Source organism: Labrus mixtus, chromosome 15, assembly GCF_963584025.1.
Source record: "Labrus mixtus chromosome 15, fLabMix1.1, whole genome shotgun sequence".
Taxonomy (NCBI): Eukaryota; Metazoa; Chordata; class Actinopteri; order Labriformes; family Labridae; genus Labrus; species Labrus mixtus.
In genome coordinates this window covers 15,033,906-15,053,425 of record NC_083626.1, presented here as the reverse complement: position 1 = coordinate 15,053,425, position 19,520 = coordinate 15,033,906, and the positions used below count along the sequence as shown (strand labels likewise).

At 39.2% G+C, this 19,520-nt stretch overlaps 3 protein-coding genes across 3 annotated transcripts; all 3 read left to right on the top strand.

The window, feature by feature from the left end:
* The first annotated feature begins 708 nt into the window (after positions 1–708).
* On the top strand, positions 709–3,240 carry mfsd5 (major facilitator superfamily domain containing 5). Its single transcript, XM_061057086.1, has 2 exons — positions 709–842; positions 1,170–3,240. Exon 2 carries the CDS (start codon positions 1,256–1,258, stop codon positions 2,696–2,698), a length of 1,443 nt encoding a protein of 480 aa, XP_060913069.1. The 5' UTR covers positions 709–842; positions 1,170–1,255; the 3' UTR covers positions 2,699–3,240.
* A 550-nt stretch (positions 3,241–3,790) lies between these two features.
* On the top strand, positions 3,791–9,131 carry LOC132989441 (protein lifeguard 2-like). Its single transcript, XM_061057087.1, has 12 exons — positions 3,791–3,908; positions 5,095–5,185; positions 5,376–5,464; positions 5,611–5,675; positions 5,786–5,839; positions 5,960–6,010; positions 6,103–6,142; positions 6,334–6,371; positions 6,593–6,680; positions 7,272–7,367; positions 7,596–7,649; positions 7,738–9,131. The coding sequence occupies exons 1-12, from the start codon at positions 3,894–3,896 to the stop codon at positions 7,885–7,887; spliced, it is 831 nt and encodes a 276-aa protein (XP_060913070.1). The 5' UTR covers positions 3,791–3,893; the 3' UTR covers positions 7,888–9,131.
* Positions 9,132–10,263: 1,132 nt separating this feature from the next.
* On the top strand, positions 10,264–19,489 carry senp1 (SUMO specific peptidase 1). The gene is made up of 18 exons (XM_061056699.1): positions 10,264–10,919; positions 11,356–11,414; positions 11,512–11,705; positions 11,796–11,871; positions 12,451–12,637; positions 12,783–12,921; positions 13,010–13,128; positions 13,397–13,683; positions 13,821–13,884; positions 14,185–14,223; positions 14,320–14,404; positions 14,515–14,655; positions 16,189–16,320; positions 16,519–16,722; positions 16,815–16,894; positions 17,027–17,111; positions 18,215–18,310; positions 18,398–19,489. Exons 1-18 carry the CDS (start codon positions 10,795–10,797, stop codon positions 18,458–18,460), a joined length of 2,175 nt encoding a protein of 724 aa, XP_060912682.1. The 5' UTR covers positions 10,264–10,794; the 3' UTR covers positions 18,461–19,489.
* The last annotated feature ends 31 nt before the right edge of the window (positions 19,490–19,520 follow it).

Genomic DNA, 19,520 nt, shown 5'->3' with positions numbered 1-19,520 from the left:
CAAAGCCATAAAAAAAGATATTGTACGTTGTTAGGACAGAATGATATAGGCTAACTTAAAGTAGCACATAATATTACTAGAATTAGGGTGGGGGGCCACATGCGGCCCCCATCAACCCTCAACGTGGCCCTCAGGTTAATTTTTACATATCAATTAATTGGAAACATGAAGAAAACATGACAAAATCTGCCATGAAATCATGAAAACCAGAAATATGTCCATAATAATATTAGATCACTGGCATATGTCGAGTTAAATTTGAGACATAATTGACTGTAATCGTTTTTGTATACTACAATTTGGCCCTCTGGCAGTGAGAATTAATTGAATGTGGCCCTTGCTGTGACCAAAGTTGCCCCATCCCTGAGGTAAATCATTAACTTACTCATGTTTATAACATCTATACTACTTATTTGTGCATGCTAGTTACATGGAAAGCAGGTTGCCTTCAAGGTAACAAAAAAAAAGACAACCCTCAGCATTGAGCTAAAAAAAAAAAAACAGAATGGAGCGAGAGACGATTTCATCAGAATACTAAATCAAAACGACGAACTGTTACTAAAAGAAAAGAAAAAATCCAACCTCAGGAATGAATTGGCTCTCCAAGAAACCTGGGATGTCTGGGAACATGAAGCAAACTTCTGCGACACAAAATGCAGCGTGAGAGTGCCACCATGTGGTGACGTGCTAGAAGATGCCGGAACCCGGAACCCGGATCCCGGAAGTGAATGGTCTGTTTGCAGCTGAAGGCACAGTTGTAGTATCTTAACCTCATCACGTAGTAGTTATATATCACATTGGTACGTCGTGAAATTAACATGGAATCCCTGTTAAACAGCACGGTAAGTGATATTATACACCCTGGTTTGAAACAGTAAAGTGAAAAACAAAATTGTAAGTCTAAGTAGTAGGAGCTTTTATACTAGCGTCAGCTGAATAACAGAATCCTGCAGGTACGTTTGAGCTCTTAATTACGAGTTTAGCTAATTTAAGGGACTCTGTTATCAATGGCAATTAGTCGTAATATGCTAATGTCGTTCTGTTCCGAAAAGTAAGAGCTTTTTTAGCCAAGCAAGTTACCCTAGTAATAAACATTTTCGAAATAGTTTAGCGGTAATGTAAACTCTTTTCTTTTCCTGCGCTACTAGTTCATCTTGTTTCGCCCACAGGTGCTGAGAAATGTAATTACGCGCGTGGAAAACGTTCCAGGACTTCAGGTTTGACCTCCAGTTGTGTTGCAGCAGTTCATCACACCATGTTGGTGACGGCGTATTTCGCCATCGTTTGTCTGCTTGTCCTGTGTGTTGTCCTGGAGCTCACGGCACGCCGCCTCACGCCACCTCAGTCGACTCCCACCGCTGTGGCCAACCCAGCTTTCCGTCGCTTCCAGAGCATATTCCTCCGGGCGTACCTGTTGGCTCTGTGGGCAGACTGGCTCCAGGGTCCTTACCTCTACAAACTCTACCGCCACTACAGCTTCCTGGAATCCCAAATAGCCATATTGTATGTGTGTGGCCTGGCCTCCTGTGTTCTGTTTGCTCCTATTTCAGGTTGGCTCCCTCAAGCTTTGGGCCGCAGACGGACATGCCTCCTCTTTTGCCTGTCCTACTCTGCTTGTTGTCTCACCAAGCTGTCCAGAGACTACTTTGTTTTGATTGTGGGACGGGTCCTGGGAGGTCTGTCCACATCCCTGCTTTCAACAACATTTGAATCCTGGTATGTGCATCGCCACGTAGACGTCCACGATTTCCCCAAGGAGTGGATCCCCAGCACTTTCACCAAAGCTGCTACCTGGAACCATGGGCTCGCTGTGGGAGCGGGCCTGGTGGCCAACCTACTGGCCGAGTGGCTACACCTTGGGCCGGTGGCTCCCTTTCTCCTGGCCGTTCCCTGTCTAATGTGCTGTGGCTGGGTGGTGTTGACAGACTGGGGCAAGGAGGAGGCTGATGAGACTCCAGAAAGTGACAAACAAACATTGCTTCTTGGTACTGCAGGTGTGACCCGTCTGTCTGCTAGAGCCCGCTTCTCCCGCAGTGTCCACGACGGGCTGCGCTGCCTGCTGTCCGACAAGAGAGTGATGCTCTTGGGTGGTGTGCAGGCTCTTTTTGAAAGTGTCCTCTACATTTTTGTTTTCCTTTGGACCCCAGTACTAGACCCGCATGGACCTCCTTTGGGAATAGTGTTCTCTTGCCTGATGGCTGCTAGCATGGCCGGCTCCCTGCTGTACCGCCTAGCCACTTCCACGCGCTACCGTCTACAGCCTGGCCATGTTCTCTGCCTGGCTGTGCTGATGGCCTTCTTCTCCTTCTTTATGCTGACCTTCTCCACTGCACCCGGCCAACCAAGACCCCACGAATCCTTTCTGGCCTTCCTGCTGCTGGAGCTGGCCTCTGGTCTCTACTTCCCTGCTGTCAGCTTTCTCCAGGGCAGGGTAATCCCAGAGGAGAAGCGGGCTGGTGTGCTGGCCTGGTTCCGGCTGCCACTGCACCTGCTGGCCTGTCTGGGGCTGCTGGCACTGCATGGGGAGATTTCAGGAACAGGTGGAGGAGAGGGCGGCACCGGCACCCGACACATGTTTGGAGGCTGTGCTGTCATGATGCTGGCTGCTTTGATGGCTGTAGTCAGTCTGTTCACACTGGGCAGGAACGACACAGACTTGAAGCTAGAGGGAACCAGAGGGGAGGGAGAGATGTACTGATGTGAAAGACCGTGAATCGGTTCATGCTTTACTGATTTAAGATGTATTGTGCCAGTGGTATGTGTCTGAGAGAAGAAACCTAATTTGTTTTACATTACATTTCAATTTCAGGAGGGTCTTTTTAACTAATATTCTCAGTTGTGGAAAGCTTTTTTTACATGGCCATATATGAACCTTCATCTGTCAAGTAAATTGCTGGAAGCTTTGTCAGACATTTGTCCATAACCTTTTTGTTTTATCATTCTGTCGACCTACAAGAAGATTGGCTGATGGGGTTGCCAAGATGCATGACTTTTCACCTGTGAGTTTCCTCATGTGGATCAGTAATGCAGTTCCATTCCATCATATTCTCAAAACACACACATGAAGAAGTGAGTTTCAAAAAGTGAGATCAATGAATATCCAGAGCAATGGGGTAATAACTAATGTAAACCATTTCTGAAAGTCGGCTCTTATAATACTTCTCCACATGTACTTGGATTCCTCTTTTCTTATTTTTTCAAGCGTTTGTGTATTGTATTTTAAGTAAAAGAGAAATCATTGGGTCAGTTTTACTTTGTTTTTTTTTTCAGCACCCTTCCCCTGTATTGTCTTAACATTCTCTCTTCCTTTCCACTCATAAATAAAAGTGTACATATTGTAAATTTAATTTATATGAAATCTTTCAGAGTTTTCATTTTGTTGCTTATTGAGGTGTTACAATAGGTAGTTTAATGCAAGGAGGCTATCTACATTTGCAGAACATACTTTGATTGGCATTAATTAAAATTGTAGGTGTGGAAACAATATTTTAGCCTTTGAAATTCTTCTAGATTTTAGTTACAGACCACAATTTCAGACTTTTTTTAGGCTTTTTCCCTCAAAACACATCAGGTAGTCACCATCCTCCCCTTTAATTTGGTACTGTGGTACAGTCCCATCTCTGCTCTATGGCGCAGTTTCACCTGGATGTTACTAGAACATCTCTGAGGGAGGGGGATTTGCACGAGTCTTTAATGCGTTGTTTTGGGTAGCATATCGTCAGAGTGTTCAGTCTGAGCAAGCTACAAGAGCATCGTTTATAGAAGGCCATTTCTGACAGTGTAGATAGATTTACTTATTCAAGATCTACATTACTGAGAAAGGAGAAACCAGAACCCCATTGACTGGCATCCCGAACAAGACTATACCTACTTCAGGACGTCACAGAGGCATCATGACGCATGGCAAGGTAAACGTTTCATTTTATTTTATTGTACCATTCAATTAATCTCTCTGTCCTTTACCGCATCTCGTCTCTTCTATATTTTGTATTTCTGTATGGGGTCTAAGTTGTTATGTAACAGTGGAAATGTGTGCGTCGCCACTCCATCCTCTTAGTCTAACTTGACAAATGTTTCAGGGCAATATACGCAATTCTGAATCCCAAAATACTCATGACGCAGTCTCTCGGTATTATGATGATAATGATTTGTATAGTGGGACATGTTATGACCAAGGTGTCGTGTCCAACTGTAGACTATAGTATTTCTAGCCGACGTTATCTCACCGGATTCAATGGCTGTTAAGCAGAGTAGTTTATTCATGGTATCTCTATCCTGTCGATATATTTTATTCATGCAGGTAGTCTATATTTCTTTGCCTTTTGGTTTTAACTGACTTGGAAAAACGTGTCGCACCTCACTATATTACATCGGCTATTTTAATATTATAAATAATTATTTTTCTTCAGTAACTCTAAAATGTATTAATTTTCTGAGTAACTTATTCTAACGCACTTGGAAAAATTAGACAATTACGTCATTTGTGTTTTTATTTTAATTAAATATTTATTTTTAAAAAAAAATCTTTGTGTCTTTAATTGAACAATATCAGTGAAATATTCAGTTGGAGAAATGAGACACACCACATCTTGTTACATATTAGGGTTTTTATCTGTTTTCATTTACATTCATTTAAAAAATGTTCAACAATTGAACGGTTTTTTTGTTCAACAATGTTCATGTTTCTTGACCAAGTGTCCTCAAATCAGTATTAGACATCAATGCTGACTTGGTTAAATGAGACACACCTCATTACCTCGTTTTTTTTTTTGTATTTTTAAAATAAAATAAAAAATAGTGTGTTATTAATTATTTATAATTTTTTCAATATCTTGTCATGTGACCATAATCCTGAAACCAGTGCAAGATGTTAATTGTCACTGCATGTTATACGTCATACATGATTGTATTACATGATCAATAATTCATAATTTTGTTGTTATCCCTCATGGGATGTGACCCAGTGTCCTCAAATAAGTCTTTAATATTAATAGTCACTGCAATAAATAAGTCACACCTCATTATATAATTTAAGCAGCAGACTAAAAGATATGCTACTTAAAGTAACAAATTCTTCATCTTTTGGGCTTTTAGCTATCACTTGCAAACAAGGCAGCCAATGGCTCCTCCAATGGACACACCATAGAGCCACCATCTCCTCCCAGCTATGAGGAAGCCACTGCAGGTATGACAAAACCTTACCCGTAAATGTTTAATCATTTTAAGTTTCTGTGTGTCGTTATCATTAGCATGTTCACTTTGCAATGTTGATAATGTCTTTGGGTGGTTGGGTAGTGATGGGAATAATATTTGCTCATTTGTGTGAAAAAGACTTTGAAGATCACAAAAAAACTCTTGACTCCATTTGTTTCCAGGCAGCAGCGCTCCTTGCTACAATGATGCTGAGATGCTCACAGAGTTCACCTGGGATGATCTCAACATCCGGAGGATCTTCATCCGTAAGGTACCAAGAGCACCAACATCACTTTCATTAGATCAGCCTCGATGTGAAAACTGTGAATCAATGAAAATATTATCTTAAATTAACACTTTTAAACTGCAAGTATTTGTTATGGAATCTTTTCACTCATTTTTTTTTTTTTTTTTTAGGTTTACACCATCTTGATGATCCAGCTATTGGTCACCCTGGCAGTTGTTTCTTTTTTCACCTTCTGGCAAGTGTTTAACTCACCTTTTTCAGTTCATTCTCATTTTGGACAAAATTAGACAAAGTTAGACACAATTCACTGGTTAGTATTCTTACCTGAGAATATGTTGCTTTTAGTGACGCTGCGAAGGACTACATTCAAGCCAACCCTGGGTGGTACTGGGCCTCCTAGTAAGTGACTTCTTTTTTTTTTTTTATCAGTCTAATATCAGAAATACAAGTGATGTTTTGGTTAATTGAACCTCTATTTGAAATTGTAATAAAAACTGAAAACTTTTTGTTGTTCAACAGTGCTGTGTTCTTTGTCACTTATCTGACTCTTTCTTGCTGCTCAGCACCAAGGTCAGTTAAAAGTCGCTTAAAGTGAATTGCAATTTTAAAAAGAGAAATTCGATCAGCTACAGTACTTAAACTTCAGTTTCTTACACCTACAGGAGAAAGTTCCCATGGAATCTGATTCTGCTCGCCATCTTTGTAAGTACACGGCAGATATTTGTAATATTTTTCATGATAGAGACAACTTTGCAGTGAGCACATTAATGGATTACCAATATTTGTTAAATTGTTGTTTTTACTTTACAAATGATCATCAGTTGACATTTGAATGATCCTATACAAATGTATTATGTCTATACATTTATGTACTATTTTATATTCTGTTTCAGACCCTCTCACTCTCCTACATGACAGGGATGTTGTCCAGGTAAATGTTTATGTCTGAACACTGTAATATGTGACTGTCGAGTGCTACTTTGTATTTTGTCTTGATGCTTTAGACCCTCTCCTAAGATAGCATAAAGACTTTTAGATGTAGATAATTATGCAGCTATGTACTTTCACTGCTATATGAGATTGTCTGTTTGATCTGTGGCAATACTTGATTTCTATACTGATTTAAAATGTCTTGCTCTCTTGTTTTTCTAGTTTCTATAACACAAAGTCAGTGGTGATGTGTCTGGGTATCACAGCAACAGTCTGTCTCCTCGTCACAGTCTTCAGCTTTCAAACTAAGGTGAGGAAAACAACCTTTTTCTTCTCCTGTACTATTATCTATTTTATGGCAAACATTGCAAATGTAAAACAATGAATATGTGCCAGATGTTATGATTGGTTTAACACACTTGATTTCATCAATCTGTATTTGTATGACACCAATCCATAGCAAATGCTATCTCAAGACAATTCTTAAAAAGAGCAGGTCTAGACCTTTCTCTTTATTGTATTATTTACAATGACGAAACATTAATCCACAATGAGCTCTGAGCAACATTCAGCAAAGTAACAGTGGAAAGAAAAAGCTTCCTTTTTACAGGCAGAAACCTTGAGCTGAACCAGACTCATGTTGATCAGCCATCTGCCACAACTCTGTTGGGGTTGGAAAGCGAGATAAAAGGAGATGCGGGGAAAAAAAGAGATGGATAGAGACAAACAAAGCAACTATAAAAACAATAATGAATTAAACAGATGGCACAAGGATTTGTAGTATTAGCAGTAACAACAAAGTATTTTAATCAGTCTAATATTAACAATGAAATGGGGAGGACTGATTGTGTTAATTATAGCAGTTTAATTGAGCAGCTATTCATGTGCTCTCTTCACTCAGATTGATGTGACATCATGCCAAGGGATGCTCTGTATCTTCAGCATGGTCATGTTCGTATCTGGACTGGTGCTGGTACTCGTCCTTCCCTATCACTATGTAAGTACCAGTTGTGTGTCACGTAAGATTCCAATGAGGAGGGTTGTCAGATGAGTAGGATGCAGTAACTTAAGATACAAAAGTAAAGTGGTAATCTGACATATATTTATTAGGGGAACATCACCCTTATCTGTGATCATATTTACACCTTCTACTATTTTATGTATTCAGATGTTACATTGTGGTCTAATACTTGAGTTAGAGCTAATCAAGTCATTTGCCATATAGGTTCCCTGGCTGGATGCAACCTTTGCTGTCTTGGGAGCCATATTGTTCACCATGGTAAAAGAGACAACTCATCATTTATCGTTGACAGTCCAAATCAGAGACAAAGAAATTGCTGCCTGACCTGTTTAATTTTCTGTTTCAGTTTTTGGCATTTGACACCCAGCTCCTCATTGGAAACAAGCGCTACACCATGAGTCCAGAAGAGTACGTCTTTGCCACTCTCAACATCTACCTTGATATCATCTACATCTTCTCCTTCTTCCTTCAAATCTTTGGAACAAGACAAGAGTGAACCATCACCCTACTTTACTTAGCTTTAGACATGGGAGGAACCTAGATATGATAGAAGTCCTTTTAAAATGAGTTTTTTTTTGTGATGACAATGCCTCCGGTTGTACATCTCTTGTACAACTATACATGTACATAAATACATCAGTAAGTAACCACTTCCAAAGTATAAAAAAAAAAAACCTTTCTCTGGAGCATATTGAAAACCAACAACACATTAGGGTTAGACTACTAGCTTTACCAGTCAAAGACATTGAGTGATCTGTGTGCGCTCTCCATTTCTGTTTTACATTTTATTTTATCTTGAGTGATTATCTGTAGCTGTATGTTTGTCTTTAGATCCATGCCTGCTCAAAATCACATTAGATGTCAATACAATGTCAGAGGATTTGTGTTACTAATATGCATGCATCAGAAAAGTCCTACTGTAACTATGCCATGTGTGGTCATGGTCATCCCATCATTTAGACATTGCTGTGGGGTCTTGATTTGTGTCTGAAAACACAAATCTTAACAGACAAAAAGACATTTCCTGTTCCTCCAATATTATTACATTTTATTATTGATACCTTGAGTTTGTCATTCTAAACTAGGCTATTTGAGGCAAGGTGACATGTTTTCTGTATTTTGAATGACACTGTTTTAAATTATACTATTTTATTTACTTGATTTGTGATGTTGCTGCTCATCTATGCATTGATTTGTTTCTCAGAGCTGAATACTGTAGGGTCTACAATTTGCACCACTGACATTCATTGCCTTTACATTGTTGCAGTGTGTATGTGTTTATTTTAAGTATGTCACATGTCTATAGCTACAAGATGTGTTAATTCATGAATGAATTAATATGATTTTTTGCTTTTTTCATGAACAATAATTAGTTTGAAAGACCTTGATGTTGGCAAGACAGGTGAAGGTTTTTATATTATTTAACTTTAAAGAGCTGGAAAGTGGTGACATATCATAATTAAATGTATGAATATGCTTCATTAATAACTTTTGATATGGGTTCATTTGCAAGGGACTTGAATTCTATATTTCATGATATTTGAAGATTATTTTTCTATGACAGTGTTATTTTTCAGAAAGTGTGCAATACTAAATGGCAAGTTTGAAGCTTGACATGAAAGTGACCTTTGATTATTTGTTTTATATTTGATGATATTGATGCAGTATTGTTTTAAGAGCATCCTGCATTTCACCTGAGCATTGATGTTGTTGTTATTATTTATTAAATGGTGAATGTGTCATGAATGCAGTCACTGGTTATCTCTGATTTATAGAAAATAATGTATTTTTACACCTCCACATTACCTTTATTTTAACAAATGTCACTTCTCGCGACATATAAAAGCTTTATCACAGTTATTTTCTGTCTGATATTTCCAATGTTGAGGCAACTTTGGTATCTTTTAAATAGTCTCACATGATAAAATCAGCAGCCAACAAACTTCCATCATTGAAAATGCTGTTGTAATATGTGTTATTTACCAGCATCCTCTAAATACATTCTGATTAGTTCACCAAGTTTCTTGTTCCTCTTTTTTCAATTTGGAATAACAATATTAGGCCTTATTATTAGTATGGAACAAAGTTGTCTGTCTTGAGCTTATAAAGTAAAATAGATTTACTTTATTGATCCTAAACTGGGAAATTGTGGCGCTACAGCAGCAGGTTATCCAACACACAATATGAGTAAAAAACACAATGTTAGCAAATCTAAGTACAATATAATATTAACTACAAAGTAAATAAGTACTAAAAGATATCAAAAATAAGAATGTGAATATATACAACCAGGATTTAACTTAGCATTACTAGTCTTAAATATGAAGATTAAATATGGAAGATTGAATGTAAATGGTTGTAAATTAAATATGAAAGATTAAATGTAAATGTGCAAAAACAGAGTTGTAAATGGACAGTATTGACATAAGTTAAAGTGCATGAGTGTAGACATATTATAAGCAGAAACTATACAATATAACGGCGAGTAGACAGACAAATGAAGTGAACGTGAGTGCAGGGATAATTTGTAAATTTAACATGTGCAGAACACATTACAGTGTGGAGAGACAGATATTATCATGATGACAGTTCTCTGCTCGCATGAGGTGAGCTGTTGTACAGAGTTATGGCCTTCGGTAAGAAAGATTTCCTTCCAAGTTGGCGTTTTCGCAGTTAATTAATGTAATAGTTACCTCGTCAGTGACAGACACAAGAAGCGCACTAAAGTAAACAGAAAAAGTAGACTTCACATTTGGCGAGGTGTTGTTGTGAACATATGGGAAATACGATCGTGCTCAGCGGCTGTGACGTGTTATTAAATGGTCTACCCCGGGCCGATCAACCAGTAGGCCTCGTTCACACTCGGACTCGCAGCACCGCGCCATCCAATCACGACGAGCGACGTTAGCGCGTCCTGTGCAGCCATGTTGTGGTTTTGAATGAGGAAGAAGCGGGAGATATTATTCTTCAACGAGTGTATATAAAAATTTAAAGTGACGTTAAGGGTACGTAGATGACTTTCGGGGGGTGACTCGAAATGATAGCCGTTTTTTTGAACGCGTCGGTCGCGACTTATCGCACTGCTGAAGGAATTTAAAACACACTTCCATAAATTAGCCGTGTAGCTAACAACGTTAGCTAGCAAGGCAGTAACCACAGTGTGCTATCAAGGCTGGAAGCTAATTCTCAGCTAAGTAGCGAACAGTTAGCGTGTTTCGTTGGGAAGTAAAATGTAATTTCATAGGAGTATTACCACTTGAAACAGTCTCAGCTAACCTGCCTCAGTCGAATGACGCGCATTATCTTAATTAGTTTTGACCTCATTGTCAGCTAAGTTAAGACTGGACGGCTGCTTTTAATTAGATTTATCCTCATACCGCGGTGAGTTTGTGCCTATTGCGCCATGTTGAATAAAATCTATGAATGGGTTGAGACAAGTTTCGCCAATCTCCGCGACGGTGTAGCAGCTGTGGATACACACCAGGCGCCGGGAGATGTCCAGATGAGGCGGAAAAGACCAATTGAATGGTAAGGAGCTGCAACAGTGTCCCCCCCCCCCCCTTTGTGTGTGTAACAATAAGTTTGTGTGTTTGAAAACAAGCGATTTACCTCTATAGCTCATTTCTGTAACCCTTAAACCACCACTGTTGACGTTTCATTCATGTGTTACAGTGTGAATATCTCCACTGTGAGTGTGTCAACAAGGCTTGAAATCAAATCTCTGCAAATGCTGTCTCAATTCCCCCCAGTTAACTTCATCATTCATTTTGTACTGTGTATAGCCCCTGTTTTTATTTTTATTTTTATTTATCTTATCTATTCTGTTTTAATGTGTATTTTTGAGCTTTCTTATCTGTGCTGCTGTAACGCCCGAATTTCCCCTCTGGGGATCAATAAAGTATTATCCTCTCCTATCCTTTTAACTGTGTGCCCTCGTTCTTTTCTCTTTTTTGTTTTGTTTTAGTCTGGATGATGGACACAACACCGACCAAGATGACTTGACTATAAAGAAATCTCGAATGGGTACGTACGCAGTAACATCTTTTTCATATTTCGATGTCAGGATATAGTTTACTCTGTTTAAACTCGTGTGTTTTCCTTCTGTTTCAAATTTCCGTAGGGGATCTCATTGACACAGTCAAGATTGCGGCTGAAGGAGTGAAGAGTCATAGCTCCAGTGTGGCTTCATGGATGAGGAACAATGTGAGCCCCACCTTTAGAAATATACTGCCTGCCTCCCCTGGTCCTCCACCTGGAGAACTGCAGTCGCAGCCCTCAACGTCAACATCAACAGCGCACTGGGCAGGGATGCCGGTAAGCAATGAAAACTTGAGACTGACTTGCCAATGTAATATTTTCCAGTTTAATGTATTTAATTTATGTCATCTACATGTTTGGTTTAAGATCTTGGAAAGAAACTCTCTGGATAAGACATTTGCTGCTCCCTTGACAACTGTTGATTGGAAAACATCCAAATCAGGTAAGCTTATCACACAAGCTAGGGTGTGCAATTGTGGAGAAAGATTGTTGTTATTGTGTTACTATTTATAAGACTGTGGCTATTGCAGATAATACACTGACTTATACCGTACTTACGCTTAGAACTACAGTGAAATAATGCTAGAGCAAAGAACCAAGCAGAAAGTTATTTAACCTACATCATCTAGGTTTTGGTTTAGCGAACGCTAGAGTGTAGTTGGAGATGCTGCTGCAAAATTGGCATTAAGAGAAGACAAGTGCTTCCTAGTGCCAGTACAACGGTGCTTGACTGTAACACTTAAACTTAACTGGCTACTATAGTCCACATAAAAACAACAGAATATTGTGGTAAACAAAAATGTTGTTATTTCCCATTTGCAGTCTGGGCTGTAAATGAGCACCAGTTTAAAAAAAATAGTACAAGCAGAATAGACAACTAGCAGATAGTTGAATTTAACAGAATTGAGAAAAGTGTCTTGGATTAAGCATTATATATGAGCTTTTGCATCATGGTTGCAGGTGTTTAAAGAGGCTTTAGAGAAAAATGTATCTCTGTTCTTCTCTGTTCTCCCTCTGCTAGAATACCTGCGTAGTGAAAAGTTTATTATGGGATCAAAAGTCTGTAGGCGACAAGTGTGCATGAGTCCGACACATCGCGAAGTGCCAAAAACAAATGGGCACCCAGTCAACGCACCACCCTCACTCACCCCTGAATATCATCCCTCTCCTCGGTTGGGCAGGCCCCTCAGACCTTATGGACCGCCAAGGTAATCCTTACGTCTTGGTTTTTGCCTGAAGAAAAATGTGTAGTTATATGATGTGTCACTATATGGTGTGTAGTTATATGATGTGTCACTATATGGTGTATAGTTGAAGATGTTTGATTATCATTGTGTACACTTGTGTCTTCAGTTTGTTCAGTGGAGTGTCAAGTAGCTCCTGCACCAGCATGTATGAGAAGACCTTTCCAATCAAAGTGGTCCAGAGCCCGACACACAGCGCCTCATCTGGCCGCATACACAGGCCCAGGCCTCGCTGCACTGCACAAGAGGTCAGACACCAGGACAATAAGGCAACATGTGATTCCTTCTTGTTAAATTTATTTTTCCACCTCATGGATTTTCTCTGGTTTTGTCCAGTCTGTACGGGAAGAGGAGAAGGAGGTCTACAGGCAGCTTCTGACCATGGTCTCCGGTGGTCAGTCTTCTTTCCTTAACAACGGCAGCTCACACGCCATCGTGAGGTCACACAGAGATTTGTACGTATCAGAACAAAAGCATCTGACTTTAACAATGCCATATTTAAACTGTAAAATGTGTTAAATGATAGAGAGCAGAGGGGCACAGCAGGCCACAGAGATTTCAGAAGTGCCAGAAATGTTTGATTTGGTTAAGTTTACCATGAAACGGATCAGTAATGCATTAAGTTTATGAATTCATTTTAAAAGTTTCATCACTGTGAATGTGTTTGACTATCTGGATTGTGTCTCTTCTCTCACCTGCTCACCCCTTTTATTTTATTTTTAGCACCAGCTTTCTGACCACCAGCCGCAGACTTCTACAAATCTCATCTCCTACTGGGTTGGCTGGGGACGACACTTCAGACGGACCTAGCAGCCCCCCAAGTCCCCAGGACATGTCCAGCCAGAGCTCCAGCAACCTTCCCAGCCCAGTTGGGGCCTCCAACAACAGGCCAGGGAGCCAGGCATGGTCTGTGGACACAGACGTCAGCTCCAGCAGAGCAGCTACTCTAACATCAGCCCCCTCCCCATCTTCTCTGCAGGATAGCTCATCTCAGGACACACAATCCTCAGGTTACATTTTCATCCACTTGTGTCTGCACAGAATTACTTTAAAAGTCATTTGGTTTGGTGTACCCTAACATGATTAAATCTTTGCTTGCGTCTGTATTTTCTCTCAGGTTTTAATCTCCTTTTCTTTTTTTTTGTAGCACATAATGGCGACTCTGTAATTATTGTAAACGAACAAAAGGGTAAAAAGCAAGACAGCGCAAGGTCAGTATTTGTTTCGTCAGTGTTTTTTTTTTTTTTAAATCCTTTAATGTTTCCAAGCTTCATTTCACTGCAGTTAAAAAACATGTATCAGGATTAAATGTTATACAAGTGTGGCTAACAGAAATCAATGTCTTTTAAAGATTTATTTTGGGTTCATATGATTTTATTTGAATAGGGCTGTGGATAGAGCAGGAAATCAGGGAGAGAGAGAGTGGGGAATGAAATGTTGGAAAGGAGCTGCAGGTCGAACTTTAAGTCAAATGTATTTGTTCGCACAATACTGTTCTTCTGTCATTACAGTATGCCATGTTTCCAAGCTGAGTTATGGATCAAAGAATTGTAAGTACACTCTATAGGCTTTAATATAGATACCCATTATCCACAGTTTTTTTTTTATGTTTGAATGGAGGTAACCCCTTTCATTTCTCACTGTAGGACTAGCATGTATGACTCTCGGGCGAGAGAAAGACGGAGACAGATAGAGGAGCAGGAGGCCCTGGCGGACCAGCTGCAGCGACAGGTGACCATAAATCTCTTAAGCTCTCTTTCAGGTTTAGTTTTATCATGTAAATTGTTTCTTGTCTTCTTTTTTACCTCTCTAACCTGTTTGATGGTGTTACTTGTTTCCAGCGCCTGTCTGAAAAGGGTCAACGCAGCCCAGATGTGGTGGTCCATGTTCGAGTTCCTTTGGAGAAGGAGGTTCCTTTGACTCCTTTGATAGAAGAACCAAAACCTGTGGAAGAGAAACCTGAATTCCCTGAAATGACAGAGGTTTGATCATTTTACCTCCATGTGCATTTGATGTTAAACCATAAACAGACATATGTAGATGACTTGAATAGGCCTGCTCTTACTCAGAAGATTGTGTTTCTGATGTTCTTATTGACTTGATATTTGCCTCAGGTGCATTTCTGCACAGTTATGGGGTTTTATGGTTCTTCCTTTAACTTGACAACTGCTCTGTTCTCATTAGTTTCAGAGCAAATTGTTTTATTTATTTAAAATAGTAAGTCAAAAATGATTTTGCTATTACTATTTGAAAAAGCAAAGATCTTCAGATATTAATTAGAGGTGCACAGATTGACCGGCTGGTGACTGGAACGTCACAATGTTTAGTCTGTTCTACCGTGATTGTTACCGGCACGTCCTCTCAAATGTATCAGATTTTGTGCCAATCCTGGATATATAAACACAAGCCACATTATTCATGCTGTGTGCACAGCAACCCATACAAGCTAACATGTCAGCAGTGTGGACGAGAGATGCTCACCAGCACAGGTTAAAAAGCATTGGCCTAGGGCGCTGGTGGCGCAGTGGTTAGGGCGCGCGCCCCATGTATGGAGGCTGTCGTCTCAAGCGGGTGGCCCGGGTTCACCTCCCACCTGTGGCCTCTTTCCCGCATGTCATTCCCCACTCTGTCTCCCTGATTTCCGACTCTATCCACTGTCCTATCTCTCCATTAAAGGCACAAAAAGCCCAAAAATAAATCTTAAAAAAAAAAAGCATTGGCCTACTGTAGGATAAACAAAGACCGTTTCCTGGCACTTGCTCGTCTTGCCTTAAATGAAAGTATGCAACCACGGTTCTATGAATCAGGTCAGAAAGGATGAAACAGTAGCATCGGTTAGCTCCATGAATGTAAGCAAGATATATGATTTTAATATTCCAGTAAAATTATTTTGTTACTGTAGAACACTTAAATGATTAAACTTCAGCTTACATATCACTTTACTGGACATATTATAGATACATGCATATAAAAAGTAAACGGATGTAAAACAAGACAAAAAACAACTCTTTGTCGCCACTAAGGCTGTTCAGCGAGGCAGCGATAAAGACAGAGGCAGAAAGGTATGTGACTGCAAGCGATAGCCTAATGAAATAGTCACAGATTGACGTTTTATTTGATGAGTAATAGATAAGTCATTCAGGAGTTGAGAGAATACAGCTGAAGAAAGTAAAACAGCTTTTACTGAGAATGGGAAATGATCATGTAACCTGTCGCAGCTTTGAAATATTTTTCATTAAACAATTAGCCTAATTAACAGTCACTGTTTTATTATAACCATAACATTTAATGTCAATTCAAGAAAAGTTACAAAAAAATAAATGTGTTTTGTTTTTGCTGCCAATTATTATTCTCTAAAGAAAGAATTTGGAATTGGCGTCACGACCATGAAAAAATAGTTATCAGCCAAATATATTGCAATTGGTGCATCTCTAATAAGTGTTTTTTTTTATTTCTGAAGGCTGTGGTGCTTTACATCTTTCTCATATGTTGTGAATCTGTGTCTTTCTCTGAAGGAAATGGAGGCCGAGATAAACAAGGCACTGAGGGGAGGTGGTTCTCATGAAGTATTAAGTGAAGGTTTTGGTCTCAGCTTAACACGCAAAGACCTCCAGACCCTCAGCAACCTCAACTGGCTGAATGATGAGGTGAGTGGACTTACTCTTAATGTAACATCTGTAAGTGAACTATCTGCAGGCACACTAGCAACTAGCCCACACATATATTAAAAATGTCATTGCTATACCCTTGATATTTCCTGTATTGAATGTAATAATGATTCCACAACTGAGCCATACAATACTGCTTGTCCGGTTAACTGAAACGCTCCGCTCTCAATCTCTCAGGTGATCAACTTTTACATGAACCTGCTGGTGGAGCGCAGCAAGGACCCCGGCCTGCCATCAGTCAACACTTTCAACACTTTTTTCTATCCCAAACTGCGCGACAGTGGCTACTCTGCTGTCCGCCGCTGGACCAAAAAGACAGACATCTTTTCTAAAGACATCCTGTTGGTTCCTGTCCACTTGGGGGTGCACTGGTGCCTCTCTGTAAGTCTGAATGTCTGAATGTGTATATTGAGAACCTGAAAGAGTCTTTGGATTTAGATTGCAGTGAATGACTGTGCAACTCTTTCCCTCAGGTGGTGGATTTCAGGAAAAAGGCGATCCTGTACTTTGATTCTATGGGAGGAAACAACGATGAAGCATGCAGAATATTGTTGTAAGTTTCAATACAGGATTATTTCTTTAAATGGAATATACAGTGTATTTGAAAAGCTAAACAAACTCCTAGAAATAGATTTTCGATGAGGCATCAAAATGTTAAGAAAATAAATAATGTATGTTTCCCCAGTGATTACCTGCAACAAGAAAGTAAGGACAAGAAGGGTAAAGAAATGGATACCTCATGCTGGACTTTGCACAGCAAAAAACGCCATGTAAGTCTACGACACACACATCGCACAGAGCAGGCTGTGTTCAATGTTCCACGTCATACTGTGTTGTAAAAAGTACACATGTTAATAACTCTGGATGGATGTCTGTTATCAGCAAAAAATAAGTAACAGGCTGTTGTTTTAGCGAGTTGCACCTCCATCAATAGCAAGCTTTCTAAGCAGTTAAACAAGTGGACTCATTTTAATAGTCGAGTTGTTTATTTATTTATTTTTTGTTCTCACGTAGTCCATTGCTTGGGTCTTGCTAACTAGCAGGTGACAAAGTAGTGATCTAAAAAAAAAAAATCATTTGAAAAACTGTGTTTCAAAGTAGAGAGTGCAGAATACAGAGAGGGTGATTTGACAGTTTTCCTTTAGATAGAAACTGTTTTTGAGGTGCTTTGACAAATAATGAAATTTTCAACCTTTACATGAGGACAAATTCATCAGTCATCTGTTGGCATATTGTCAACTCTGTTTCACTGACACATCCATCAGTAGGACATTACTGGGAAATGGGTGTGTCCTTACTTCAAAACAATGCACTGGTCTCAAACAGCGGTGTTCATGATGTTATTAAATGCTAAGAATGAGCTGTGCCATTGAATTAGAATCATAAATACTTTGTTTATACCCTGAGAGAAATGTGGTCATTACTCTTGCAGTAGGGAATATATCAATAAAGATAGAAGCTGAAGTATAAATAAGATATAAAGCAATAAGTTCCAAAAGCTTTTGGTGTGATAAGCTATGCAAGAGCCATAGATACTTTAAGAAATAATCTATGAACAACAGGCTCGAAGAGTTGAAGAAATAATGCAATATGTACAGGAAGTGCAGAATATATTATCATATATTTAAACCTCAAAAGAAGAAACTCTGTTACTGTGCAAAATATACAAATGATGCTACTGCACTGTCAAAATCCAAACTCTTATCACCTTATATTTATACAAAAATCAAGTAGTAGTAGAAGAAATCTTTGCAGCTGTTTAATGGGTTAATCATTCTTATTGATCAATTATTCTGATAAACCTGTACCAAATGGAAGTTGTTTCTGCACGGTGGATTGCTGTTACATCTGTATGTTCATCCTCTGCTCTCAGGAAATCCCACAGCAGATGAATGGTAGTGACTGTGGAATGTTCACATGCAAATATGCAGATTACATTACCAAAGACAAGCCAATCACATTCACACAGGTAACCACCAACCACATACTCTTAAGAACATTTTTACGACAACAATGGCATTAAGACGGCTTACCTGACCTCCCTTTGTATTCACAGAAACACATGCCCTACTTCAGAAGAAGGATCGTCTGGGAGATTGTAAACCGCAAGCTGTTGTGATAAGAGGACTGTGAACTTTAAAAAAAAAAAAAAAAAAAAATCAGCTCACAACGTTTAAAATAAGAGCTGTACCGAGTCGTACAGTGGTCCTTCTTTGGGATCATCTTGCACACCAGCTCATCAGATCAGGAACCAGCTCCTCTACTCTGAATCCTCTAAACCCTCAGCAGATGAGATGGAGCACCCAGCACTGCCTCCTGTCCTTTACCCCACCTATGTTTTTTTTACTTGTACTTGTTGTATTTTTTGGTGCACCCGTGGAGCATCAGTATGGCAGCTGGAACACTGCATGTTTTGTATTGCTCAGCCAGAACAGATTTTTAAATCACTGTCTTACAAACCATACTGAGATGCAATACTCAATTTGATGCAGACATACAAAGTTTACATGTATTTGCCTTACAGGGAGATAAACGCATTATGCTGCGTAATTCTTATACAGAAAGATATTAAATTATAGTGTTACTGTCATCGTTTGATACTCTCTATGTGAAAGGAATAATCAACTTTACAGTTCAAAGTATAATGTCAACACATCTGATAACTGGCATCTAGTCCAAAACTGCTCCCTTTGTATTTGGACATGAGACTAGTTCAGTTTTCTTTTTTATTTCACCAAAACAGGATGATTTTTGTAAATGTTGAATCGCACAAAAGTCTTTATCTCCGACATTGCCTCAGTGTGATTTATAAACAAAGCAGGATGTGGTCTAACCTTTTCCAGTGACATGCATGTCTACCAAAACAGTCATAGATGCCCCCTCAAACGGCAGGGTTTTTTTTTTGTCCTTTCTTTTCCACAAGTCTTTATAAAAGATTGTAAATTAAGGTCCAAAGTCTATTTTATGTATTTTTTTCAGAGGAACGTTTTCTTCAACACAAACTTTGGTGTTCAGTATATTTTGAAATGTGTACATACAAACATATAGCCTCTCGAATAGTGTAATATACTTTTTCTTTATGTATTTTTGTTATCTATTTTTTATCTAGATTCAACTTTGTTATAGAAATAAATGCTCATGTATTGTGTGACTGCTCTTTGTGCATTACCTCTAAATCA